Source organism: Phocoena sinus, chromosome 10 (assembly GCF_008692025.1).
Source record: "Phocoena sinus isolate mPhoSin1 chromosome 10, mPhoSin1.pri, whole genome shotgun sequence".
Lineage (NCBI taxonomy): Eukaryota > Metazoa > Chordata > Mammalia > Artiodactyla > Phocoenidae > Phocoena > Phocoena sinus.
This window is the reverse complement of record NC_045772.1, coordinates 99,527,736-99,554,047: the sequence shown is the minus strand read 5'-3', so window position 1 is coordinate 99,554,047 and position 26,312 is coordinate 99,527,736. Positions and strand designations below refer to the sequence as shown.

General features: G+C 58.7%; 1 protein-coding gene across 5 annotated transcripts in view; it reads left to right on the top strand.

Annotated features, from left to right (window-relative positions):
• TSPAN9 (tetraspanin 9) overlaps positions 1 to 26,312 on the top strand; it is a 183,539-nt gene that overhangs the window by 88,918 nt on the left and 68,309 nt on the right. For 4 of the 5 annotated variants that reach the window (XM_032645579.1, XM_032645582.1, XM_032645580.1 and 1 more), the window contains one exon: positions 15,304 to 15,383. In XM_032645579.1, coding sequence (XP_032501470.1) covers positions 15,321 to 15,383 — 63 coding nt within the window. In that variant the 5' untranslated portion in view covers positions 15,304 to 15,320. Of the gene's footprint in view, positions 1 to 14,500; positions 15,384 to 26,312 lie in introns of those variants that run through there. The other variant, XM_032645578.1, reaches the window with a different exon arrangement.

Sequence of the window (26,312 nt, the reverse complement as noted above, 5' to 3'; positions counted from 1 at the left end):
AGGTGGTGGGACTTGAGTTGCTGCTTGGGTAGTGGATCCAGTGAACCACTTTCTCAAGGCGGGGAGGGGGGTCAGTAACAGAGGAGGTCATCGTAGCCCTGGCTTCAGAAATTCTGACTTTGGTACCCGACGCCTGAGGACTCCGAAGTGGGAGCCTGGGCGGCTCGCTGCGGGAGCATGGGACTGGATGGCAGTGTGAAGGCCTTGGTGCAGGTCATCTCATTTTCCATACGATGCTCTCTGCACCTACTTTGGGGAGAGTCACTTGTGTGAAATCCCTTTCAACAATGTACCTTTTTTTTTTTTCCTGTAAACGCAGGCTGCTGTCAGTGCTTTTACAGTTATAATAGAAATGTTCCGCAGAGTCTGGAATGATGGAAGCCAGGGGAGGGGAAGGGAGGAGAGTGGACTGAATGGTCTCTGAAGACCCTCAGCTTCTGGGATCTTCCTCCAACAGGGGAGTTCAAGGAATTTCCCGCTTCCTCCCCCTAATGCAGGTGGTGGGTCTGTTTCTTTAAGGTGTGGGTGGCAGGTTCCCTCTCGAGGTGGACGGGGAGCGAGGGGATAGGTCGCAGAGCTCCCGAATTACAGCACCTTCTGGATCTCCTTCCCTCTTCCCCGGGGTGCTGAGGGTGCTTAAACGGAGCAATTAGAGCCAGAGGATGTGGCTGGGAGCCTCAGGCACGTGTGACCTGTCTGCCCTGGGCTTGCTGATGTCCTGCGGCAGGAGGCTGGCGGTGGGAATGGCAGGAGGCTGGCGGTGGGAATAGCTCACGCCCAGGGTTTCTGTTCTGTGCGTTGCTTCTCCAGGCAGCTCCTGGTTGCTGGAGGTCCTACGGAGGAGGGTGGGTTGGAGCAGGGCGTCCGCGTCACACGACTTCAGGGAACCGTCTTCCTGGAGAACACAGGGTAACCGTCCCCCCGGAGTTGGGGGTGGCAGCCCTCCCGGAAAGGGCTGCAGCTTGGGGCGCTCCTGTTTCGTCACTGAACTCTCTCGATTCCTTGGTTCTGTGGTCTCTCTCCTCAGGTCTGGTGCCCAGTGGGGTCAGCAGAAATGTCCGTAGTAGTGTTGATACTGATAACAGCCCTTGAGACCGAGTTGTCCCTCTACCGCTTCCGTCACATGTGGTTCAGAACACATTTAGAAACAACCATTTGGTCAACGAGGGTTTGTTGAGTGTAGCTGTGAGCCAGCACTGTGCACAGTCGCTGGGGAGACCGAGAGGGGGAAAGGCTGGGGGCGCAGTGAGTGAGCCGTTCCCAGGTCTTCTGTCCACATCGTGGTCTGTCTCGAGTTGTCAGGCCCCGGAGGGTGGGTGCAGTGGGAGCTCCAGCGTGGTTGGAATGTCTCGGGGTAGGCAGGGCGGGACCAGGACTCATTCTGATGTGGAAACTCAGGGGTCACATTCAGCAGTGGAATCTGGGCGTGCCAGGGCAGCCCTTGACTCACTTTCCCATGGCTGGTGGATCTGAGGGCGTGGACGGGAGTTTCTGGTCCCTCCTAGGAGTGCTGCGGTCACAAAGGATGACCGGCCCCCTTCGGAGCTCCCCAGGTCAGTGCTCCTCTGTGAGCTGGCTGCTCCTGCCTGCACCCTGGGCCACCAGCCCGCTGTGGTGATGAGCTGCAGCTGGGCCCGCAGGGCTTAAAATAGCTGGGTGAGCTGGCCGCTTTGCATGTGGGGCGCCCGCGGGGCGTGATGGGCAGCTGCCTGGAGTTGGGGCACCAGTGGCCCTGACCCAGGGGTGGACAGTGCTCTTTGGGAGTTTCTCCCGATCTCAGGGCTGGGGGACGGGGGGCGGTGTGGCTGGGGGCTCAGGTGTGGCTGGTGCAGAGGGGACGCGAAGAGCTTGTCTTTCCCAAGACCTTTTAAGGGAAGGCCTCGAACCTGACCTTGGGGCCTCCTGCTGTAGAGTCAGAGGGCTTCAGACCCGGCATCCTTTAGCCATGTAGGGTCCCGTACAGCCTAAATGAGAAGAGAAAATGAGACGCAGAGGTGGGGTGCCAGGTCACGGGCACCTGGAGCCCCAGCCAGGCGGGCACTGACCACTGGGCCCCTCGCTCCCCAGCTGCCTCCTGTTGGGTTGGGCAGAAGCCTCCTCTGGGCTTTCCTTCACTCAACAAGTATTTCCTGACTAATGACCACGTGTAGAGCTGTTCTTGGCTACGGAAACACAGCCAAAACGCTGCCCTCATGAAGCTTAGTTCTGGTGAAGAAGAGAGATCCTAAACAATCAATGAATAAAAAAGCAAATCACACCGTACACTGGGGTTAAGTGCTGTGGAAAGAGCGGAGCTGGCTGACACTGGGTGCACTGGGGGAGGTACAGAGTTCAGTGGGGCAGCCCTTGAGGAGGTAGGTGGCTTTGGGTGGAGCTGTGAAGGAGTGAGAGCTGGCAGAGCAGACACCTGGGGCAGGGGTGACCCAGAGGAGGGAGAAGCCGGCGTAAATGCTCCCACGTGAGAAACGGCAGGAAGGACCGAGGGGCCGGAGTGGAGGGATGAGTGGGGCGGACGTGTGTGTGTCAACGGTGAAAATGCTGCGAGAGCTTTGAGGGCCATTAGAGGGTTTTGTTTTTTTATTTTTTGGCCGCACAGCATGCGGGATCTTAGTTCCCTGACCAGGGATCAAACCCGTGCCCCCTGCAATGGAAGCGTGGGATCCTAACCACGGGACCGCCAGGAAGTCCCCCGCTCGAGGGTTTTGAGAAGAGCAGGGACCTGGCCTGACTTACGTTGTACGGGAGCTAATGTCAGCGGTCTTTCTCTGGTTATTAGGCCACCTGTGGGGGACCCCGGGAGACCCTCCCCATGACGTGTCCAGCCTCCATTCCTGTCCTCACCCCCAACGTGCGACTTCTCCTGGGAGGACGAGCAGGGTGCTGGGTTCTTCTCCTTGCCTTGGAGCTTCTCCTGGACCGAGGGAGCTGGGCCGATGCAGTGGTTGGCCGGAGGCTGCTTGTGCTGGCGGTCAAGAGCCTGTTAGTAAAGAATCGGGAAATTTGCCATCAGGAGCTAGAAACTGGCCACGGTGGGAGTATTTGCACCGTGGAAGGTGGCGAGCACGACGAGTCACGGCTTTTCTCCAGAGAGCTGGCTGATAAACGTGGACAGCCCACCCCTGGTTGTCATCCCCACTCTCCCTGGGCCGGGGTTTCGGGGGGCGGGGCCTCTGCCTGCTTTCACTGGCACCCACACCAGCGTTCAGGCTCTACGAGGTCGGAGTGCAGCAGACGTGTTGGCTGGGGGGTGACGTGGGGTGGTGCTGGCGTGTTCCCTCGGATTTCCGAAGCACGCCCATGGGCCGGTGACGGGGTGCTTCTCTTTTGTTCCTGGACGCGTGGTCCTGAGGGCCCTCGCACCCCACTTCTTTCCTTCCCTTTGCTCCCTCTGTGTGCGTGGGACGGCTTTGTGCCTCTGTGCATAAGAGCAGGGTCCAGCACCAGGCCCGGGCAGAACCTAGGCGTAAGGAGAGGGCTCTGTTTGGAGTGACGAGCCCCAGCTCCGCCACTAACTAGCTTAGAAGAGCCCTCTGCTCTTCGGGCCTAGTCTCCTCGTGTATGACTGGGATGACTGCCCTGCTTGTGTATCACACACGCGTGCGGTGAGAACCAGCTGAGTCCCCGTGGTCACGCCTTTGCACTCGACGTGCAGCACCTGGGGCCCCTCCTCCACCCGCCTCCAGTGGGGGTGACAGCCCAACACGCTCCCACTTCCTCCAAGAAGCCTTCCCGGATAGGCCAGGCCTCCCTGCCCTCGGTTCACACCACCCACTCTGGCTCGTGCTCGAGCTGCCTTTTCAGTTTTCGGCTCTTCCCCTGCGTGGACGCGAGCTCCTCGGTCACAGCCACAGCGGCGAGCCCGGGGCGGCCCACAATGGGTACCTGGGGAGTCTTATTGACTGGTAATGATGGTCTGTGTCCTTGGTCTTTGTATGGAGCCCTTGAATGTGCTGGCTTGTTGTGTGTGTGTAGATGGAAGGTTCTGAGGTATAGACGGCCCACCTGCTAAAGCCCTTTCCCAGCAGTGCCTCTCTGCTCCCCGGAGTCCTCCCTAACCCCACTCTGCAGACGAGGAAATGGAAATAGCTCACTCCTTTGTTCATTCATTCAAAAAACGTGCACGCTGCTCCGAGAGCTGTGCGTCTCTGGTCCGGGTCACACAGGTGGCAAGTGTCAGAGCTGGGCCTGGGCCCGATTCCCTGCAGTCTGAGCGTGCGCCCTGTGCTGCTGTTAGGACGAGCGGGCACCCATGGAGGGATGCCGGGTGAGGCGAGGAGGGGCGGCGCCGGTGGTCAGGGCCTGATCCTGCTGTGCCGTCCCGCCCGGCCGAGGCTGGCATTTCCTCCGGCCACGTTGTGGGGGAGGGGGAGAGCAGGTGTGCCCTGGCACCCAGCCCGAATGGGATATGGAAGCACCCCCTGGGGCCGGAGCTTGGGGGATGAGTGACACGGCAGTCACCCAGATGCGTCAGGCCTCGTGGAGCCCAGCCACATTCTCTGAGCTCCAGGCTGGACATCTGAGCCCCCCAGGGTTCAGGAGGGGACCGAGGCTGGCCGGTGACTCTAGAGGGGGCCTCCAGGGCGAGGACAAATCGTGGTGATCTGGCAAGATGCGCGCCCATCGGCAAGGCTGAGGGCGGTGTTGGGGGGCGTCCAGTGCATGGGCCGAGGTGAGTACACGCAGGGGAGGCAGGGAGGCTTGGGGGCCGTGTGCACTGCGTGAGGTGAGTACACGCAGGGGAGGCAGGGAGGCTTGGAGGCCATGTGCACTGCGTGAGGTGAGTACACACAGGCGAGGCAGGGAGGCTTGGGGGCTGTGTGCACTGCGTGAGGGTTCAGTTAATGGCCCTTCAGATTTTTTATGTGTCCACCACGGATCCTGCGAGAGGAAACTCGGTGGGTTCATCCCCTCAGGGGCTTCCCGTAGGAAGACATGCAAACAACCTTGATACAGGGCAGAGTGAAATCAGCGCCCCGAAGAGAGGTGGGTTAGGGACAAGAAGAGGGCCTCTCAGTTCCGGGGGTCCTTCGTGGAGGACGTGGCATCTGAGACACGCCTCAAAGCATCCACTGAAGGCAGAGGTGGCTGGGTGGCGGCGGTGGAGGGTGGCACGGAGCCCCAGACGGAGGCAGAGAAGTGGGGAGCTCCGCGTGGTGGGAGCTAGGGCACAGGTCAGGACTGACAGAGCACAGCGCCGGAGGTCACGACCCCACACTTGAGTACTTGTGTCAAATCCCTGGGGAGCCAGGGAAGGTTTTCATCTGGCGAGAGGGGCAACGTGGCACCCCCAGGGCTCTGTCTCAGAACAGTTATGTGGCAGCCGGTGGCAAGGTTAATTGTGGAGGGGACTGGAAGCAGGGACCCCGGGAGGGAGAACTGGGCCAGCAGGAGCCTCTGCTTTCAGGGTTGTGTGTGCCGCCTGCCTCCTGGGAGGTTTTGAGCAAGGCTGGGTCCCCATCGTGTGTGAGCGGGTTCCACCAGCAACAACCCTCTGCTAGAGCAACCGGAGAGACACTGTGGAAAGAACTTTCCTAAGAGTTTCGGTACCGACAGCAGACTACCTTCAGGTCTGGGGTGGCCCAGACGCTCCTCTGAGGCCCCTCAGTAGGAGGCAGCCTGAATGGCAGCCTCCTGGACGCGGGGCAGCCTGAGTGGGCACAGGGGAGGGAGCCTCACTTTACAGAGTGGCCAGTGCTTCCGAGACCACAAGGCTTCATGCACTGAGACCGCCGAGTCCTCAGACAGCCCAGTTCTACCCAACAGAGATGCGCCCACTACTCATCCTCACGCCTCTCGTTCCCTTCTGCTGGGGGGCGGGGGGGCCGTGTGCAACCTCCCCTCCCCCATGGCTTCAGAGCAGACGGGTTCCCGGCCACTGTTCTTCTCCGTCTTCTTTGGAGCATCTACAAATGCTGTGTGCCTGCTGTTCTCCCTGCAGTGGTTCCAGCCTCAGTGAAGAGGCAGGAAGAGGCAGCAGCTCCTGAATGGGCGGGAGGGCTCCAGCCGCATGGGCTGCTCGCACAGGCTGGCCACTGTGTCAGAGAGCGCTGTCCCAGCCGGCGGTCAGTGCCCTCCATGGACTGGCTGAGGAATCCTAGATTTGCTGGGTCAGGAAATTCCACTGGTGCATGACAGTTACCTTGGGGCTTCATTACACTTCCCTGGGCCCACTGCCGGGCCTTATCTCATTCTCCGCAAGCTGCCTGCCCTCCTTGATAAGCGCTAATCACGGTGCTTCATTGCTCCTGGGCATCCGGGAGCTGATGGCGTGGATGGCGCGGTGTGTGCCCACCGCACACAGCAGGCCCTTCTGGGGCATCTGACAGGGAGGCTGATTGGGCTTGGGGTGAAAGGTGGGGCTCGTTTGGGTCTTCCCTGGAAAAAAGGGCCTGTGAGCCCAGGGGGTGCCGCTCCCTGGGTGGGCCCCCAGCCTGCGCCCTGCATCCTGTAAACCTGCTCAAATAGGAGGCGTGGCAGCCCTCACTCCCCTCCCAAAGGCAAGGCCCATTCTCCTGAAGAGTGGCTGTCACCTTGCTCGAGGCTCCCACGAGGCCCGCTGTCTGCACGCGTGTGTTCGGTGGTGATCTCACAGCTCCTGTGCGCTGGGCACTGGCTCTGAGCCAAGGGCTGGGATACAAAGATGATGGACGCAGCCCTTGCCCTGAAGGGGCTCACAGTCTGGGGCCAGGATGTTGGCGAGCAGGTAGCTCCATGGTGGGACGGACTCAGGTGCCTTGGTGCTCCAAGCAGAGACCCGAGCCGGGCTGTGGACGCTGGCAGTCAGGGTGCAGGGAGGGAGGTCCAGGCAGAGGAAGCAGCGAGTGCCACGGTTGGGGGCGAGGCAGACGTGGGAGGTCTGTTCTGGTGGGAGGTTAGCCAGGTAAGGGCGGGGGTGGGAGAGCACCTGGCATCCAGGGTCATTTGTGCTTCACCCCCGCCTCCCTTCCCGGTCCCCTTGCCGCGAAACCTCACTTTGGCTGGGTGTGTGGACGTGTCCTCCCCAGACGTCCTGGGCACTCGTCTCCCGCTGGCTTCGCCCAGCCTTTTCCCATCAGGATGCTCTTCCTTCTGCTGCCCTGGTCGGCCCTGCCCATCTCCCAAGAAACAAGGTAGGTCCCATTTCACTGGGTGGGAATTTCAGGGCTGGAAGGGGCCTTAGAGAAGCAACCAGTAGAAACTTCCTGTTCTGTAGTCGAGGAGGTGGAGGTAATTGGCGTCCTGAGGCTTCGTCCCTCAGGCGACCCAGGAAGCCCTTCTTTGGCGGTGCTGCCATCCCAGCCCCCGTGCTCCCCCTCCTTTGAGCTCCTCCTCTCTTGTTCACCCAGCATTCTCTGGTCCCGCTGCTGCTCATGCATTGTCCTGGGTTCAGCCCCTGCTGCCCTGGGGTTTATGGTCCGGTAGGAGAGCCAGACAGCAAACTGTCATTCAAGTAAGCATGTGCTTCCAAACGGACAAGTGCTGCAAGAGAAATGGAGCTCTGAGAATTTAGGCTTTAATTTAGACGGGGTGGGAGGGGAGCCACAAAACCAGAAGAGACTGTTGTGAAGCACTCACAAGAACTCAGGGGTGAGAAGAAGTACGTCAGGTGGTGGGTCGCGGAAGAGCATTCCAGGCAGAGGGAACAGCATGGGTAAAGGCTCCGAGGAGGGCAAGCTCCGCAGGTTCACTGGTTGGAGCACAGTGGGCTGGAGAGGTGGGCAGGGGCCCGTCCTTCCAGACCTCCAGGGTGGCTTAAGGAATTTGGATTGTAATAGAAGAGTAGAACAGCAAATACCACACACACACACACACACACACACACACACACACACACACACACACACACACGCACGCACACAGACACATACATACACATGACCATAATCTCAGCAGAATGGAAGCCACTGAGGGCGGTAAGAGAGCAGTGTGAGTGAGAAGGTGGGCCTCAGGCAGGGGCGGGAAGGAGAGCCCTGGCCGAGATGCTGCAGGAGCTGGACCAGGGCCGTGGCCGTGAGCCGGTGAGGAGAAGGAAGCTCATTGGGTGGGATTTGTGTTTGAGAGGAGGTGGGGGCCCGTGACCACGGGGAGTCAGGATGAATCTTGGGTCTCTGGCATGAGCAATGGGGTGGGTGTTTAAGCCGTTTATTGAGGAGGGTGTTGCTGCCAGGGGGGCAGGGCACGGGCAAGGTCAGTCCCTCTGGGGCACGGGAAACGGGAGCTGCCGCGAGACAGCCGCGTGGGGATGCCAAGCAGGGGTTGGGTGTGCGTGCTTGGGGCTCAGAAGACAGGTCAGGCGCAGGTAAACGTTTAGGTGTCGTCAGCATGTGGATGGCCCTGGAACAGATGGGGTGGCGAATGCAGGAGTGTTGGCAGAGGGGAGGAGGGCCCCCGAAGGAGGACCTGCCGGCACTTGCCCTCAGAATTTGAGCCACAGGACATTTTGCATCAATTGTGTGTTGTCTTGTATCTTTCTCTGTTCAATCACCCTATGATTAGATGGGCGCTGGGACCATATTTACTCTAATAAGTCTTGTTGGTGATGACCGTGCCTCAGTTCACTGAACACTCTGTGTCCAGCACTGTACCTTGTGCATCACATCCCTAACCTCCAGTCTCTGTCTGCATACTGCTCGGGAGGTGTGTATTATCATCTCCATCTCACGGTTGGGGAAACTGGGATACAGAGCAGGCAGGGGGTCATTCCAGGTCACCCGGCACGTGGGTAGCTCACTGCAGGTGGGATCTGGACACAGATCCGTCCAGTCCCAAAGCCCGGAGTTTGCAGGACATTGTTCTCTGTGGTCGGGGCAGGTCGTGGCTACGGACGGCAGTCACTGCAGGCGTCTGAGCATATGCCGTCCCTTCTCCCAGACCTGGGCCCCTCTGGCCCACGGTTAGGGGCAGGCGGAGTGTGCCGAGTGGGTTGGCTTTGGGATGGACCCTCCTCACCTCACCTGGTTCCTCGATCCAGAAGCCTCCCTGAGAGCGGGTCAGGAGTGGTACGGCTGGTCTGGAGCTGTGACTGCGATTCCTTGGAGCTCAGCTAAGCGTCCGCAGTACCAGCAGCTCGTGCCCTGACGTGCGTGCCCACCCGTCCCTCAGGGGTGTGGACACAAAGCTGAGGTCTCTTCACGGGCGTGCTCCCTCTGTAGGCAGGAGTAGCCACCACCTCTCGGGCCTGGAGATGTGATGGAATGAGGGAGTCTGCATGGGCCCACCGGGGACTCGGGGCTGGACGTGGGTGGCTCTACCAGGTTGGCTGCCCAGGGCGGGGAGGGCCTGGAGGGGTTCTGTCCTCTCCTTTTCCCACCTCCTACCTTTTCCGACTCTTCCTCTCTGCTCAGTAAGTTTGTGTGTTTACCTGTCTGCCCATTTGTCCATCCGTCTCAGGCTGGACCACATGCTGGGGACGTGGCTGTGAGCGGCAGCTGACCACATGGTCCTCACACCAGGTCCCGATGCCCTCGATAGCCTGCTTCCCAGGAGTGGCCCCATACACGTCTGGTTTGGGTCCCTCCCTCTGGTTAGTGAACCTGGGCCCCCGGGTGATCCGTGGCGAGAACTCAGGGCCTAGGCCTGGTGGGCTTCCTGGCCCTCCACCTGCCCTGACTGAGGTGGTCACAGGGGCAGGCACCGGGGCTGAGGAAATGGTTAAGACACAGCCCCTGCTTCCTTTGAGAAGCCCAGTGACTAGAGCAGAGGCAGGTGGACAAACGAATATGTCTGGACGAAGATCTGGGGGCCTGAAGGAGGAGGGGCAAACCTCTTCCCAGGGAAGGAGGTGCCGCCCTTGGTAGAAGGTCCTGAGCAATACATCCCTCCTTCTAAGGGCACCCCTCCCACTGCAGCCAAACCCAGTTCTTTGTTTGTTTTCCTTACTGGTCTCAGAAACTAAACAAATAACAAACACAATGACCTTTAGTTCCTTTCTACCCCAGCCCTTTTACTATCATCACCGTTCTTCGTGAATCCTGGCCAAGTCTGGTGACTCGTGGCCCTGGAGCTGTTTAATTTCCACGGGCCCACCCCTGCCCCCTGCCCCAGACCCTCCTCATCTCCCCCTGCAGAGTGAACCTTCATGCCAACATCCTGGGGTGTGGCCCGTTAGGCACCGCTCCATCCTTCTCCCCCTGCCCTCTTTCTTTTTAAAATTTATTGAGGTGACATTGGTCTATAACATCATATAGGTTTCACGTGTACAACATCGTATCTTGACTTTTGTATACTCTACAGCGTGCTCACCACCAAGGGTGTGGTTTCCACCCTACAGCTGCCTCCCTCCCCCCCGATAACCACTGCTCTGTTCTCTGTATCCACGTACTTGGTTTGGTTTGGTTTGGCTTGTTTATGTATTTAATATCTGACATATGAGTGAAATCATACGGTATTTGTCTTTCTCTGTCTGACTTACTTCACTTAACCCGTGAGGTCCATCCATGTTGTCACTAATGGCAGGGTTTTGTCTGTTTCGTGGCTGAGTCGTGTTCCATCATATATACACCACGTCTTCTTTATCTGTATTCGTCCATCGTCCATCCTTGTTCCCTTTTGGCACCATCGGTAAATGGTTTGCTTAGCAATCAAAGCATTTTCTATGTTGCTGAAGAGGATCCCAATTTGGGAGTTTAAGAATTAAGCAGAGGTGAATAAGGCTCCCTTCTGCAATGGTGGCCCCTCTGGATGGCGAGTGCCCCTCTGTCTCACCTGAATTCTGGTGGGGCCGCCCTGCCTGAGCCTCGGAGGTCCAGGATGCCTCACGAGCTACACATGTTGTCAGATACAGAGATACTCAGTGTGGGACCGGAAGGGGATCTGTGTGGCCCGTCACCTGTGTGCAGGTTAGCGAGAGCCCAAAGGCCTGAGAGACGCAGGGAGAGGCCAGGAGCTTGGCATTACTCTGAAGCTGCAACATGCAGCATCTCCCCAGCTGCCAGGCAGAGATGCTGCACGTTGATTTCACGTATTCGCGTCTCCTCCTCCCCTCTGGGAATTCTGTACCTGCTTACTTTTTTTGTTGTCTAAAGAAAAGTTAAGGAAAGAAAAAGGCAGCTCTGCCTTGTTCACATGCTCTGAGATCCTCAAGGGCAGTCTGTACCTTCCGGCTCCCCTGAGCCCAGCGAGTAGATGAGGACCATCACGGGGGAGAGATGGTGTCTCACATCACCTTCTCTCTCTGATGGTTCCTTCTGTGCCCAAAGTCTAAGAAGTTGAGGCCGCACAGCAGCTGACCTTGCCTCTCCACCCTGCTGCCAGGCCTGGCTTCCTAGGGCCCCGATTCTGTCACGTGCCCCGGGATGAAGCTCAGACTCCTAGTGTCACTCGAGGCCTCACAGGTAGCTCACTGTGGCCCCCCAGGCCCCGTCTCCTCACTGCCCCCGAAGTTCCCCTAGCCGTGCTCTCCCCCCTCCTCTGTCCCTGCCACGCCCGCTCCAGCCAGCCCTTCTCCAAGGGGAGGCCGAACTCCAGCTCCGTGCCGTCCTGTCGTGGCACGTGTGCGCTCTGTCATTCTGCTGTGGGCTTCTCCAGGGATGGTCTGTTCACTGCATCTCGAGCCCCTTGGGGCCACGGCCATGTCTCACTCACCTCTGTCTCTCCCGGTGCCCCCGCTCATTGTCCCGCCGCGATGAGCTGTCTATGACGCATGAGTGGTCTCTTCATGGTGGCAGCGGAGGACGACGTTCTGGCTGAAACCGCTTGCCCGTGTCTGGTCTCCTGGCTTTGCCTGAGCTGCCTCCTATCGGGGACTCAGTTCCTGTCTTGCAAACTACCTTCTCCCCTCACCCTTCCTTCTTTCAGCCCGCTGTACGATAATGTAGGGCCATCTCCTGGGGGACTCCCCTTTGCTGACCACCAGTCCAGCGGCACTGCCCTGACCACCCCTCTCCCCTTTGCCCCTTACTCAGCTCCTTCTGCTAATGACCTCATCAGGCCCCCTGTTGTCCTTTTAGATTCTGTCTGTTAGACTGGCAGATTCCCAAGGGCAGGAACTAGGTTTAGAGCCCAAGAGAGTAAAGAACATGAGCTTTGAAATCACAGTTTCCTTATCTGTAAAATGGGAATAACAACCATACCTATCTTGTGGGGCTGCCCTGAGGATTCTGTGAGTTACTGCGGGTGATGCTTGGTGCCTGGGATACACTGGGGACTTGCAAATAGGAGTTGCTCTTATGCTTCTGATCATTGACTAAGCTGGGAGCGAGCCCTCACGGGAGTGGGACCTCAGTGCCCTTTTGATGAGCGTGGCCAGGAGGGAGCAGAGCAGAGCGCTTACACTGGGCGGCCCCTCTTCCTCTCCTACCTGCCTGTTGTCCTGCACCCCCGGCCCCCCAGGGCTTCAGCTGCTGAGGAAATAGCTATTGGCACAAATCCACGTATAGTCAGAAATGAGGGTGGAACGATCGAGGACAGTGGGGAGGCTGTTCGCACGGAACAAGGTGTGAGCTGGCGAGAAGAGAGAGATGAAAAGAAAGGAGAAGGCGGGTTGGGGAGTGGGGGCCAGCCTGGGAGGTGCTGGCTGACTCCAAGTCCACGTCGGAGACTAGTAGTGACAGCCCCTGGTACTGGCTCAGCTCTTAGGGGCCTCAGACGGTTCTCACACAGGCCGACTCCTCTGGGGCTGGGCTCTGTGAACCCCATTTTAAAGAGGAGGAGATAGCACCTCACAAAGGCGGACCACCTAGCCCTGATCACAGACCTCAGATCGAAGTCAGGGTGAAAAACAGGTGTCCTGACTCTCAGTCCAGCTGGTATGATCTCTCCCGCATCAGAGAAGTGATGTGGCAGCCACGAGCCCTCAGGAGCCGGTCCAGGCTGAAGAGGACAAGGGGCGTTCCAGTCGGGTGGCCATGGGATCTGCCAGGAGCCAGCCGGACATCTGCCCCTCATGTGTGCACAGCACCCACGGGACCGCTGTGCCCAACCAGGAGACAGCAAGGTGCCGTGTCTGTGACACACACTGGCTTTCGCTGCTGGGCTGCCATCTGAGTGGGGAAGGGGCTCAGACTAGTAGCGCCGCTGTTGGTCCTTTTAAAGAAGCTGGGCTGCCCTCAGAAACAGCGCCCACACCCCTGGCATGCAGGCCTGCCTCCGGCCCTGAGGTGCAGGCTCAGCAGCTTAGGGCCCCGCAGAAGGTCTGCGACAAGGGTCTGGTCCCCGCAGAAGGTCTGCGACAAGGGTCTGGTCCCCGCAGAAGGTCTGCGACAAGGGTCTGGTCCCCGCAGAAGGTCTGTGACAAGGGTCTGGTCGGAATGAGTGTCCCCCTCGGCCAGAGCGGATGTGGTAGCTCTGTTCCTGCCCATGGCCTTGGTGATTAATGTCCTTCTGTCTTCCTGGCTAGATCTTGTGTATCTGAATCTGAAGGGCAGGGAGCAGCACACCTCATACCTGTTTCCCCAGGGCCTGGTGCGCTCAGCACAGAGCAGGTGTGGAGTAAACGTCTGATGGGATCCCGGGAGGACATTTTCACACTCACACCATCCAGCCGCTCTGCCCAGCGCCTCCCGGCGGCCGAGCGCTGTTAGGTGTGGGATGCAGGGCCAGGGGAGACGTGGCCCTGCTCTGGGGCTCTCAGCACCCTCTTGCTGGTGGCAGAGGTGCCGCCCCCCACCTGTCTTCTGGTCTTTATTTGCCAACTGGGCAGCGCAGACCTCTGCACAAGCCCGGGACGCAGGTGGTGTTTCATGGTAGGATGAAGGGCTCCTTCTGGATGCCCCCAAGCTCCTAGCGAGAGCATTCTTGGTGTTGTGCCCTGACCAGCCCTGCCGGAGCGCCGGTATCCCAGCGCACTCCGACACCACCCTTGGCAAGGCAGGATTCGCGGGGCAAGGCAGGACCTTACCTGGGCCACCTACTCTTCTCAGCCGGGTGGGGGGGTCCCGACCGGAACGCAGGTCAGGAGTTGCGGGGGGGGGGGGGGGCTTGCGCAGCTGCAGGCGCCTCCGGAGCCGCGTGCGCGCGTGCGCGGAGGGGGCGGGGCGGGCGGCGCGGGTCGCGAGGGCCTTTCCCACACCTCGCGCCTCCCCTGCGGTCCCAGCTCCCCGTGCGCCCTAGCCTGACCCACGTGTGCAGACACGCGCGCCTGTGTGTGTGTAGCCGGCAGACCTTGTGCCCGGGTCGGACAGGCCCCGTGGGCACAGGGGGCGGCGGCCAGCTGGACAGCGGCCGCGCTTCTTTCCCCTCCAGTCTTCCCCAGCACTTTCCTCTGGGGAGGTTTCCTTGGGTCGTGGTACCTCCAGCCATTCCCCTCCCCTCCCGCCCCCTTCTCTCCCCGGAAAGAGGCCAGCACCTTGCGATGAAGGTTCTGGTTCACCCGGGCTCCGGAGCCCTTGACATTTAGCGAGGCTCGCGGCGCACTGGTGTAGGCACCAGGCAGAACGCTAATCCCATTAAAGCTGTGGTGTCATCCGGGAGGGAGGCTGCCCCCCGCAGTCCTCGCGTTCATTGGCCGAATGCAAACCAGGGGGCGGTGCCGAGGGCCGGGGAGGGGGCTCCGGAGATTTCGGAGTCGGGAGTCGGGCCGGGATTTCGCAGGGGTAGCCCAGCGGTTGAAGCTGCGGCGGATCCCTCGGCACTGCCCGCCGCGCGGCCGGGCAGCCCAGGGCCGGGGGCAGCTCCGCAAAGTCGCGGGGCGAGAGGAGGCGGGCGCCCGCAAAGTGACCGGGCCGGGCCGGGCTGGGACGGGGAGAGGGGTGCCGGGGAGCCCGGAGCCGGGCGCCCGGGTGCCTCGCGTGGAGCTGCGGTGCGCCCGGGAGGCGAGCCGACGCTCGGGAACGAGCAAGCAAATCGCTGCCTCCCCAAAGACTCTAAGTTACGCAGGCCAGCCGGTTCCCGGGGAGCGCGCGTGGAGCCGCGCCGCGCCGCGCCGCAGAGCCCTCCCGGGCCGGCCGGCGAGAAGCGGGGCGCCGGCACCCCCAGCGCGGGGTCCGGCCGGCAGTGCGCCCCGGGACTGAGCGACGGCGTGCGAGGCTCCTCCGACCCGCCCGCAGCCCGCGCCCGACTCGGGCGCCCCCTCCGTGCCACTCCGGGAGCGATGCCCCCCGCCCCCCGCGCCCCCCGGGAGCGACGCGAGCATGGAGAAGTCGAGTAGCGAGGATTCTTCGATCCACCGGAGTCCATCTTTGGACAGCAAGGACTCGGACTTTGCCAAGCCGTCCACCTCGGGCCGCCCGTTCGGCCGCGGCTTCACGGCCGGCGCCTTCTACGGCACCGCGGGCTCCCGCGGCCAGAGCCGCGCCGAGGCTGGCGTGAAGACCGACAAGTACAATGCGCCCAAAGGCAGCAAGTACGTGGTGTTTTACCTGGACCTGTCCTTTGTTCTCCTCCTAGAATTTAAGAAGTGCAACATGGCCAGAGGCTGCCTCTGCTGCTTGAAGTACACGATGTTCCTCTTCAATCTGATATTCTGGGTAAGTCCTTCCCAGTATCTCTCCTTGGTCTCCTCTCTTCTTTGCTTAAGCACGATACCCTCTTCCCCTTCAGAGCTGCATTGCTCTGCTCTCTGCACAGCGGTAAGTGGGTTTTAAAAAACCGTTCCCCCGGCCCCCGCCCCCACTTTCATTCATCTTTCTCTTCCCTTCTCTCTCCTTGGTGGCTGAATGGAGGCTGCAACTTGCCTGTCTTCCAGGAGAGACTTGTTCTACTCCTGGGAGGCTGCTGAAGTTTGCCGCCACCTTCTCCCCCTGTAAGAAACCCGTGCCCCCAACTGGGTGATGTGTAGAAATAGGTGTGGTGTCGGAATTTTTAGCAGCTGTGACCTTGAGTTGAATTCAAGCAGAAGTGCGGACGGTTTTCCGAGTTTCTTCTTGTATTCCTCCTGAACATGCACGAACACAGTCTGCGGCACTTTATGGGCGTGAGATGGGGGGAGTGGCAGAGGTCACGCCCTCCTGATCCTTTCAGTGAATCCCAGGAAAAGGAGAAGGAGCCCCTATCCCAGGCCGAGGGGCCCGCTCGCTGGCCTGCAGCTCTGCCCCCGAGTTAGGGCTTGTGTGGAGAGGGAGGGTGTGGGAGGGATGCTGCCATCGGGTGGCGGCAGCTGCTTTTGAGGGATTGCAGTGGACTGGGCAGGGAGCGGGCTGGCCATGTGCTCCCGCCGTGGGACCCAGAGCCTGGAAGGGACAAAGGGAGTGCCCCATCCCTGGTGAGAGAGGAGGTTCTAGAGAAGGTGCCAGCGGGTGGGGCAGCTCGGAACTGTGCTCAGTCCCCTGTTATTCTGCCCCTGTGCACGAGAAATACTAGGCGAATTGGAAAACTTCTTAAATGCGTATCTAGCTCTTCCGTCATCCCAACTTCTGCCTCTGCCTTTCTTCTCTGGAGCCCAGACGCAGTCCGCACAGATGTTTGGCCCTGCCCCAGGGCTGTCCTCCTCCCTTGTGGAGGCTGTCCACTGCCCATGGTCCAGGAGGAGCATGGGGGCAGGAGAGTCACCCAGTGCGCGGGGGCGGGCTGTGTGCGGCGTGCTTTGGTGTTCAGTGCTTGTGTGAACTGACCCACTTTAACTGAAGAACGTTCATGGGTGTGTATGGGTGGGTGACTTTTCCCTGGGAAGGGGAGAGCTCAGGCCTGGGCTGGAGGAAGACGGGGCTCTGGCCTTGGCTCCGCATTAGCTCTTTGTGTGACCTTGGGCAAATCACTTTATCCCTAAGGACTGGGTTTCCTTTCCAGTCCAATGTGGGGGGTGGTCGTGATGGTCCCCCTCACAGCCTCGCCTCCTTAGTTATGGGACCTCCTGCCTCCTTACCTTCTCTCTGGGGAGGGAGCCCCCTTCCCTTTTCTTCCGAGGAGCCTGGTCTGAGATCTTTTGAGTAGGATTTCCCCAGGTCTGGGTCTGGGCCACTGCTGGTAAGATGTTACCTGTCCTGTGGTGAGGGTTTTGTGGAAATTGGGGCAGATCCACTGGAATGTCAAGAATGATCTTGTGGCTGCCTCTGGACAAGTCCTCCTGGCCCTCTGGCTCGTTTGCCAGCATCCGTGTCAGCCAAGCACTGGTGTGTGTTTGTCTGGGGCCTGCGGATTTCCATGAATGCTGCCCATTCATTGTGCACGGCTTCCCCCTCTGTCCTTGTTCACAGTCTCCTCCTACCTTTCTGCCTTTCTGCCTCGCCCCACTCTTACTAGAAAGACCCTCCTGGGATGCTCGGTGCCCTGGCCAGTACCTCCCACTCAGACGCGCTCCTCCCCGCCCCCACCCCGCCACCTGCTGGCCAGAGTAGGTATAACTGCGTGTGCCGCCTCTTTTTTTCTCCGGGCGTTTGGGGACCTCCCCACGCGCTAGCTAGTGCTGTGGTCTGTGCCCTGCACATGGAAGGCACTGGTTGTGTGTTTGTGAGTGAATGAAGGGAGGGTCAGCGCAGTAAACCCACACATGTGGTAGGGATTCCCAATCCCACCTGACAGGAAAGAGAAGTCAGTTCTCAAACTTGCCAGTGATGAAGGCTGTCCTGGCGCCTTAGCTGTGGGGTGACAAGCGACTTTCTCTCTTCCGGTGGTTAATGAACTGGTCAGTGGAATGGCCCTCCTTTTTGGTTATAGTGAGAGAACTTACTCTTCCTAATAAGAAAGTGCCTACCCGCCTCTCTCTTACCCGGCTAGGACTCGATTTCTTCTAGCCTCTGACTTTGCTGGCTACGTAATATTTTCAGAATTCCCACAACATGCTATGAGCTGGGAAAAATTTTGAGTCTCAAAGACCCAGGTCTTTCATGCTTGTAGCGTATGGGATGATGAAATAAGGCCTAGACCTTAGGAGAGATGGAAAATTCAGCAGAAGAGAAACGGATGCTTGTGTGTGGGAGTGTTGGCCACTGCGTTTCTTGGCAGGTAGACGAGCAGGTGTAGCCAGGACTTGGGCTTGCGCATCCCTGTACCCCAGTCCAGCAAAGGCTTCCTGCGGGAGGTGCTTGGGCCTGAAATAGAAGGAGCAGTGGAGGGAAGAGCCAACTCGGAAGAGAAGGAGCGAAGGCGGGTGGTGGTGTTGGTGAGGCAGGACCTCTGGAGACCCCTGCTGCTTCCCAGGGCACCAGGGAGGCAAGGACAGACGTGAGTGAGAGGGTGGGTGCGAGGAGGGTCAGCGCCAAGCCCTCTGGGACCCAGAGCAATTGTGAGGAATTATGTAGCCATGACTTTCTAGCGTCATGGCTCAGAGCCCAAAAGGAGGCTTTTCTGAGGCATTAGAGTTGAACCTGAGGCCTGTAATCAGTAGATTGAGATCTCCGCATAGATCCTGAAGCCTACCTGGTCGTTCTCCAAACCCACCGCTGTGGCCACACCGCCTGCCTCCCGGGAGCCCGCTGGGAGGAGTCCCGCTGCCAGGAGAGGTGCAGCTGTCTCACACTGCAGCCCCTCGCAGGCCTGAGGGGGCCTGGCTCCTTGCCACTGGGTGGAGCTTCTAGGGTATTGGTGTTGGCGGGGGCCCGGGTGACATCACCGGGGGCAGGATGGAGGTGGAGCTGTGCGCTGGCCTCCCCCACCCCTCCTCCTTCCGAGGAAGGAAAGGGCAGGTGCCTTGCAGGCTGCTGGGCGCCTAACTGTGGGGGGGAGGGGACGGTGTCCAGGTCTGCCCCTGGCACTGCTGCCTAGAGCCAGCTGGTGCTAGCCAGGTTGGCGCCCAGGGCAGCATTTCTGAGGGCCTGACATAGACGGTGGGGTAGAGGTCAGCCTGCCTGAATGAGCCCCACCTCCTCTGTGCCCATGCACGCCCCACCCGGATCCTCAAAGAGAATGCTGGCTTTCCAGGTGGGTGCGAAATGAGCTGGCACAGAAGTTTCCCCATGCTGAGGGGCCTGTTCACCAGCAATCCAGCCGCCCCAGCTATCTCTCCTCGTCTCAGCCCCATCTCTCAGTCCTCCCGGGACCATCTGGTGGAATACTCCAGGCAGAGATTAAGCGAAGCTAAGCCCCTCCAGGAGGGCACAAAAGGCTCAGAGCTTTCAACTCTGAGTATCGGGGCGAGCTCTGAGTACTGGGGACCTTTGTCCCTTTCTCGGGACGGCAAATCGTGATCCCATCCCACCTCCTCCCAACCCAAATTGGGCTCCTATCTGATGGGGGCACTGGTTGGGAGCAGGGCTGGCGTGGCTAGTGTAATTGCCACTCAGAATAATGGTCACTTTGCATGTTCACCAGCAGAGCTGTCCCATCACTTTAAATCATGGCTGGCAGAGCAGTGACATTCTGGCCTCACCTGGAAGTCTATTCCTTGTGGATTGGTCTCTTAAGAAAGGCCAATTAGCCAGGGAGGCAGCGTTCAGGGTGCCTGCTGGGGCAGGAGAAGGGCTGGTGCAGGGCTGCGTGCGCCGGGTGTCGGGCGGGCACCCTGATTAACTTCCCCTACGTGGGGGCAGGCATTCGCGGCCTGGCCCCTCTCGGGCCGCTCACTCTGCCTCTGGGTGCGGGCAGCTTGGTCACGGCTCTCCAGCCACCTTGGAGGCACGCGTTTGGTACTGGCTTGGCCGCCAGTGGATGCTGTAGCTGCCCTGTGTCCGTGAAGCCCAGGATAGGGTCTGGTACGATCTGGGCTGGGCGGCCTGGGGTGTCCTGAGTCTGTGGGCTGCCTTCTGTCTGGGAACGGAAGTCGTGAGTGGGCTGAGGGGTCAGAACAGAGTCCCAACAGGAGATACAGGCCAAGCTGGGCAGCAAGAGCCGCGTATGTAGAGGCTTCCCAAAGGCTCCGGCCGGCTCCCAGAGGGTGGCTACACGTGGGGCCTGATCCTTGGGGTGGGTCAGGCCTGGCTCTGCTCGGGGAGGGGGGCTGATGCCCCGAGACCCGGGAATGTGGCCGTGAGGGAATGCCGGCTCTATGTTCGCTTCCTTTCCAAAGCATTAAAAATTAAACTTCCTTGTCTTGATATCTATTTTTAAATCATGTCAGAGCCAGCATTGGTGTCAGTCAAGAGGGGGTGGGGAGGAGGAGGGCAGGGAAGAGAGAGTTCCGCTGAAACGGGGGGAGTGCTGTCACCCCTGTGGGGAAGGGGCCGCAGGCCTGCCCCCCCTCCCGCTGTCCTGAGGAGCACAGAAAAAGCCACAGGCCTCCTCCCCCGGCCTCCGCGGAGGATGGGGCCTCGCCCTCCCCTGCCTCCGTGTGCCTGGCTGCCCTTGGCTGAACTTGGCGGCGGGCTGTGGGCCTCACTGGGCCGTAGGGTCCCAATCGAGCCGCTTCACTCATGCCACAAGTATTTCCTGAATGCCCGCTGCGTGCGCAGGAGCCTGCAGCGCTGAGGACCGGCTGACTGGGCTCGCACGGGGCAGATCAGCTTTCCCGGGCCAGGAAGTCGTGGATGGAGAGGTCACCTGGCCCGTCCTCCCCCAGGCACCAGAACACGGAGCCCCCCTCCCCCTCCCCCTCCGCAGCACCCTGGGCCGGGGTGGCGGCAGGCCTGGACTCAGCGTCCGTCCTGGGGGCCAGACTTGACCTGTCCTTCCCTTCCCCCACGCCGTGTGATGGCTGTCTCGCTCCCTCTAAAATGTTTGCGTCCATCAGAAATAAAGGGGAGGAAAAAGAGCCTGTTTCTTTTAGGAGCATCTGAGTTTGGAAAAAAGAATTCGTGAGTTGTGTCTTTTCTGTTTCTTCTTACGGAAAGGGCTGAGTGGGCGCTCTGTGGCTAGTGTGCGCTAGGTGCGTTTATCGAGCACCTGCTGTTAGCCAGGTCCCTGGGAGCAGTCAGGTGCATAAACAGGTAGTGACACTTCGGGCAGTAAGTGCTCAGTTGAGCTTCTAAGTAGAGTAATTAATACTGCTTAATAGAGATGACAGTGACAGCTGGACTTGGAAGGACGGATAGGAGTTTGCTGGATAGATGAGGATGGGCTTCCGGGCCGGGGAGAAGGGTGATCCAGACTGAGCCTCCTGCATGTGTGCAGTGAGCCGAACATAGGGAAACAAAGGGTGGTATCAGCCTGGTGGTGCCAGCCGAGGGCGGCTTCCTGGTGAGTTCGGCCTGTGTTCCGAGGACGAGGTGCTGGGGATGCCGTTAGGTTCGTCACCGGGGCTCTGCAGAACGGGATGGGATGCTTTGCTTTTCGGGCGGTGACCCCCGAGACGGGTCTTGCAGTGCTGCTCGGGCTGCAAGCTGTCGCTGTCGCTGATGCAGCTTACGGAGACGCCCGGCCGCTCCCCTTCGGCTGCCATGTACCTGCTTCCGTGGTTCCAATTAGCAAGCTCTGAGGCGGAGGCAAACCCATCGGGCAGAGTTAAGTCTTCTGAGCCAGCTTTGTCGCTGCTCACGTTTGAAAGCTAGTTTGCCAGCAGGAGTCGGGGCGGGGGGGGAGGGGGGCATCGGGGCAGGGACATTACAAGTGGCGTGTGGAGGGGTGAGCAGCTCGGGGTGGAGAAGGGGCTCTCACCCCCCACCCCTCGCTCTTCCTCCCCCAGCCCCAGGACCTCAGGGGGCCTGAACTCTCTTTTAACGTGGTCGGTCCGTGCTTCCATTTGGATGGGTTCTGCCGTCTCCTCCCTCGGGCCCTGGCAGGCCTCCTGAGAGGCTGCAGGAAGGCCCTGGAAGGGAAGGCCACAGGGTTTCAAATCCTCTTCCGAGCGTGGGCAGCTCACTACCACGCAGGAGGCCGGGTTAGGTGGCTGGTGCAGGGGTGACTGCCTTCAGGGAGCTTCCCATCCGTTCCGGGGCTCTTCCCTAGGGTGTAGGTTCGAATCACCCAGGCAGCTGTGTACACGGGCAGAGGCCACCGTGCCCCTTGACCTACGACCTACTGACTCGGAGCGCGCAGGAATGAGGCCTGCGTTGTGAAGCGTTCCTACCCCTCCTGGTGCCTGGGCTTCCTCACGTGTGACAGTATCACCTGCCCTGCAGGGCTGTTGCCAGGGGCCCAGGTGAGGCGGTGTGTGCATGACACAGGTCCACTTCTTAGCGGGATGCTGGCACGCAGGACTCAGTGACCAGTGGTTGCAGGTGTTGTCACCGCCCTCCTGCAGTGACAGCATGGACCCCCAGGGAGCCCCCCGCAGTGAGTCAGGTGCCCAGGGCTGGCGTGACAGTGCTGGGCAGGGCTTTGGAGCCTGGACGGAGCTCCAGATGTCTCGTTAGGCTGGGGTGAGTACCATGTCCTCTGGTCTCAGGGAAACGTGGTAGAAATGGGGAGGCGGCTCTGTGGGAACGGAGGATGGGGTGGAAGGCAGTGAGGGAGGGCCGGGGTCTCGGACGCTGGGGCCTGCAGCTGCCCTGCCACGCTGCACTCTTCTCAGTTGGGCCACGCCCTCCCCTGCCTCCCTTTGTTCCTGGTGCCATGAATCGGGCCGGCTGGGCCTGTGGTCACATGGCAGGGTCCCATGGTCCTCTGCCCTGGGCGCTCCAAGGGCAGGTCACGGCGCACACTCCGGGTTGGGCTCTGCTGGGCAGCTTGGCTGTGACCTGAGCTGACAAAAGACAGGCAACTAGGGCCTCCAGGTCACTTTACTAACCAGAAAAATGGTCGCTTAAAACTTTTTTCAAATAGCAGAATATATCATAGTTAAATTCATATAAAGATGTATATAACGAACATGTGCCCACCATGTGGTTTAAGGAGTGAAACGTCATCTGCACCTGCGAAGCCTCTGTGTGGCCCTCCCTGGTCCCGCCCCAGCATCCTGCCTAGAGAGGACCATTCTCCTTACGTTTTGTGTTCAGTGTATTTCTTTACGGTGCATCCTTAAACACCACATCGTTCGGCTTGGCTTGTTTTTAAGCTTTTGGTAGTTGGAAGCATTCTGAATTTTTAAAATTCAGCGTTACGTTTATTGATTCATCCGTGTTGATATGTGTGACGATAGTGCGTTTATTTTTGCTGCTCCATGGGATTCCGTTATGTGTGTGTGTAGCAGTGTATTCTTCTGGTGATGACATTTGGGTTATTTCCTTCTTTGCAAACATGCTTCTGGAGACGTTCTTGAATAAGCCTCCTGGTGCACATATGCCAGAGCGTCTCTAGGGCCTCGCTTCTGAACGTGTCTCTGGAGGAGCAGCTCTTTCCTTTCGGTCTTCGGACAGGGCTCTGCTGTGCGTGACCGGTACCCAGCTCCAGCCAGAGGTGACCCCACTGCATCCCCGAGCTTGTTGATCACGCACTTGAATGTTCTGGCCACGTCAAACTGCTGTAGAGTTCCTCAGCGTTGAGCCAGTCCGTGGGCCACACGTGGAGAGCTGCTTTAGGAAACAGCAAGGATTGACATTGATGAGTTTTAGAATACTTGCATTTCCACTTTATTGGAGAATGACAGATTATTTTCCAAACTGGAAACATCAGTTGCCATTTCCCCCAGTGGAATGGCAATTGAAAATGGAAAGTTTGGGGCATTCTCCAATACGGTGGGTGCAAAATGCTGTGTTCTGTTTTAAATTTGCATTTCTCTGATTATTAAGCAACCTCTTTTCCTAGGTTTACCAGCCATTCTTTCCTCTTCTGTGAATGCCGCTTGATGTTTTCGTCCATTTTCCTATAGAGTTGTTTGCTTTTTCTTCCTAATTTTTAGGAGTTTGATCTCTGCTCTGGATACTCATCCGTTGTCCGCCAAGTGTACCACAAACACACTTGACAGCTTCCAGTTCGTAGCTTGTCTTTTCACTTTCTTCAGAGGTCTTTTGATAAACAAATTCTTTAAATTAATGTAGTCAAACTTATCAGTCTCTTTTGTTTGTGAGATGGTACTTTTTATGTATTATTTGACATAGCGTCTCAGGGACATCTTTATGTCCCTGGTAATAGGGCAGTGCTTTTGTCACAACATAATAGACGCTCATATTCATGAGGGTCTGAATGAATGAATGCATGATCAAAGACGAGTCCCTGTATTTATTTCTGAAGGCTTTACTTTTCATATTTAAGCGCTTCGTAGCTCTGGAATGTATATCTGCGTGCGATGTGAGCAGGGCTCCGACTCCTCTCTCCCCTTGTAACATCAGCTGCCTGAGCCCCCCAGCTGGCCAGGCCCCTTCTCCCCCACTGGTGGGTACCTTGCACCTTTCCCTGTGCTACAGTGTCTGAATTACAGCCACTTTATAACAAGTCTCCATAAGTGGTAGGGCAAGTCCGTTCATCTCATGCTTTTCAAGAATGCTTGGGCTATTCTCGGCCCTTTGTTCTTTTGTGTAAGTTTTGGAATCAGTTTGTCTAGTTTCACCAAAAATCAATCCATCAACCCCACCCCCCAGCCCTGGTGGTATTTTGATTGTCCTTTCATTGAGTCTCTTGATCAACTTGGGGAGAATCGCCATCTTTGTGTTTGCATTCATGAATATAAATTGTATTCTCAACGTGCATTTCTGTTCACGGACATGGTTTACTCCACGTATTAGGCCTCTAATGTTCTCCGTGAGGGTCTTATGCGTTTTCCGCCGAGTGCAGACTTTTGATCCTTCATCCTTTGCCACAGGTGGCTCTGGTGTGAGGGATGACGGGGCGGCGGCTGTGAAAGGAACAGTGAAAGAGGGAAAGTAGGGTTAGAGTCTCCTCTGGGAGAAGAGGAGCTGAGGGAACCCCAAAACCAAACACCGCTCGGTCCCTGGTGCCTGTCCAGGGGCTCCACGTGGCCCGTGCTTGAGTCAGGCGGGGGTGTGCGTGTCTCCCTCCAGCTGCTGTCCTCCCCCCCGGGCAGGGAAGGCCCTTTCAGAAGTCTCAGAGCGCAGGACCCTGTGGTCCAGAGTAGAAGCAGAAGGGGTGGGGGCAGGGGGCAGCCGTTGTGTGTGTCTGTCTCTGTGTGAAGATGCTGTGATAGCACAGAGGGCGGGGCAAGTTCCTGAGGGTTTTTACAATGGCCCCACTGCATGGCATGCGGTTCCCGGAGCAGGGATCGAACCCACGCCCCCGGCAGTGGAAGCGTGGAGTCTTAACCACCGGACTGCCAGGGAGGTTCCCCTGAGGGTTTTTAAAATGTCCTCGTGTTCCACTGGACTGGTTCTGCGCTTGCATCTTCCCCAAGGTACCCAAATTGTACGTTCTCAGAGCTTCCCCCATACGCACACATACACAGTTATGTATGCATATATGTGTGCACACGTGTATACAAACCTAATGCGGTATTTATGTACAAACGTGTGTGTATGCCGTGTGACTATATAAGCAGTCAAAACACATTTGTAGTAAGTATGTGCATATATATTTATACATATATGAACATGTATATTTAGAGAGATTCCCTCCAAGTGTGTGTGACCTTGGGTATAAGCTGGCGTCTTCATCTAAGCATCTCACGTTCTAGATGGATTCTGTACAAGCTGAGGCTCCCAGATTGCAAGCACCACACACCAGGCAGGGCTAACTCAGAAGCACAGAACGTATCTCCCCGTTTACCTCTCTGTCTGTGAGCAGTTCCCAGCAGTGTCAGTTGGCATCTGGGGGCAAATCACTTGAGCAGACGCCTCTTATTTTTGCCGGCCCAGCTTTCTTTTCCCTTCTCTGGGTACCCGCACCCCTGTTTTTCTCTCCGCGGGTCTTTCAGTATCTATGAAAGATACCAGGTGAGCGCACAGGCTAGGAGGGAAGGCTGAGCCGCAGGCCACACATGGGCCAGGGACCAGGGTGCTCTGGGGGTCCCGTACCAGGACGATGGTGAGCTTGACCCCGTGGACTCCGTCAGGATGCGTCAGCTCCTGCCGCTTTGGCCCGTGGATCTCACTGTTCGAGATCCAAGAGACTCAAGATCTGGGAGGGAGTCTGGCCGGTCACGAGCCCAGCCCTTGGGCAGGGGTGAGCAGAGCACCCTGCTTGGCGGGACAGGGCCATCTGCACTGGGGAGGAGGAGAATATCCTCAAGAAAAACGGGTGCTGATACCAAACGAAGGGGAGGGCAAAATGGTGGATGAAGTATTTGCCCCCCAATGCCAGATGCTGCTGCTGCTGGGATTTGCTCATCCCCTGAGATGTACCTGCCCCACTTCCTGGAGAGAGAGGGCGGGAGCAGGTGGGGAAGCGAGACCCAGGGCGGTGGAGCAGCTGCTGCCCCGTCCAGCGGCCCTGGTTCTGTTCACATGGCCACGCCAACTGCCTCTGCTGGTGAGATGGGCAGCCTGGGTGCTCCTCTGTGTGCCCAGCGCCTGGCTGTGCCATCCAGGTGTGTGTGAGTCGCTCAGGGGTAGGTGTTCTGGGTTCCCCAGAGGCAGGCCACTCTTCGGGGCATCTCCCAGCAAAGCACACTCCTGGATCCTAGCCAGTCAGCCCCTTTCCACACCCCTCCCCGGTGGCCACCACCGGGCAGAGGCCCGGCCAGCTGATGCTCTGGGGTGTGCCTGCCGGGCCGTGCTGTTCCTTTAGCCCTGCCCTGGGTTGTCCTGACCTTCCTCGATGCTGAGTCCCTGGATTCCCCAAAATGTGTCCTCAGTGATGGGCCCTGGTTCGCTAACCCTCAG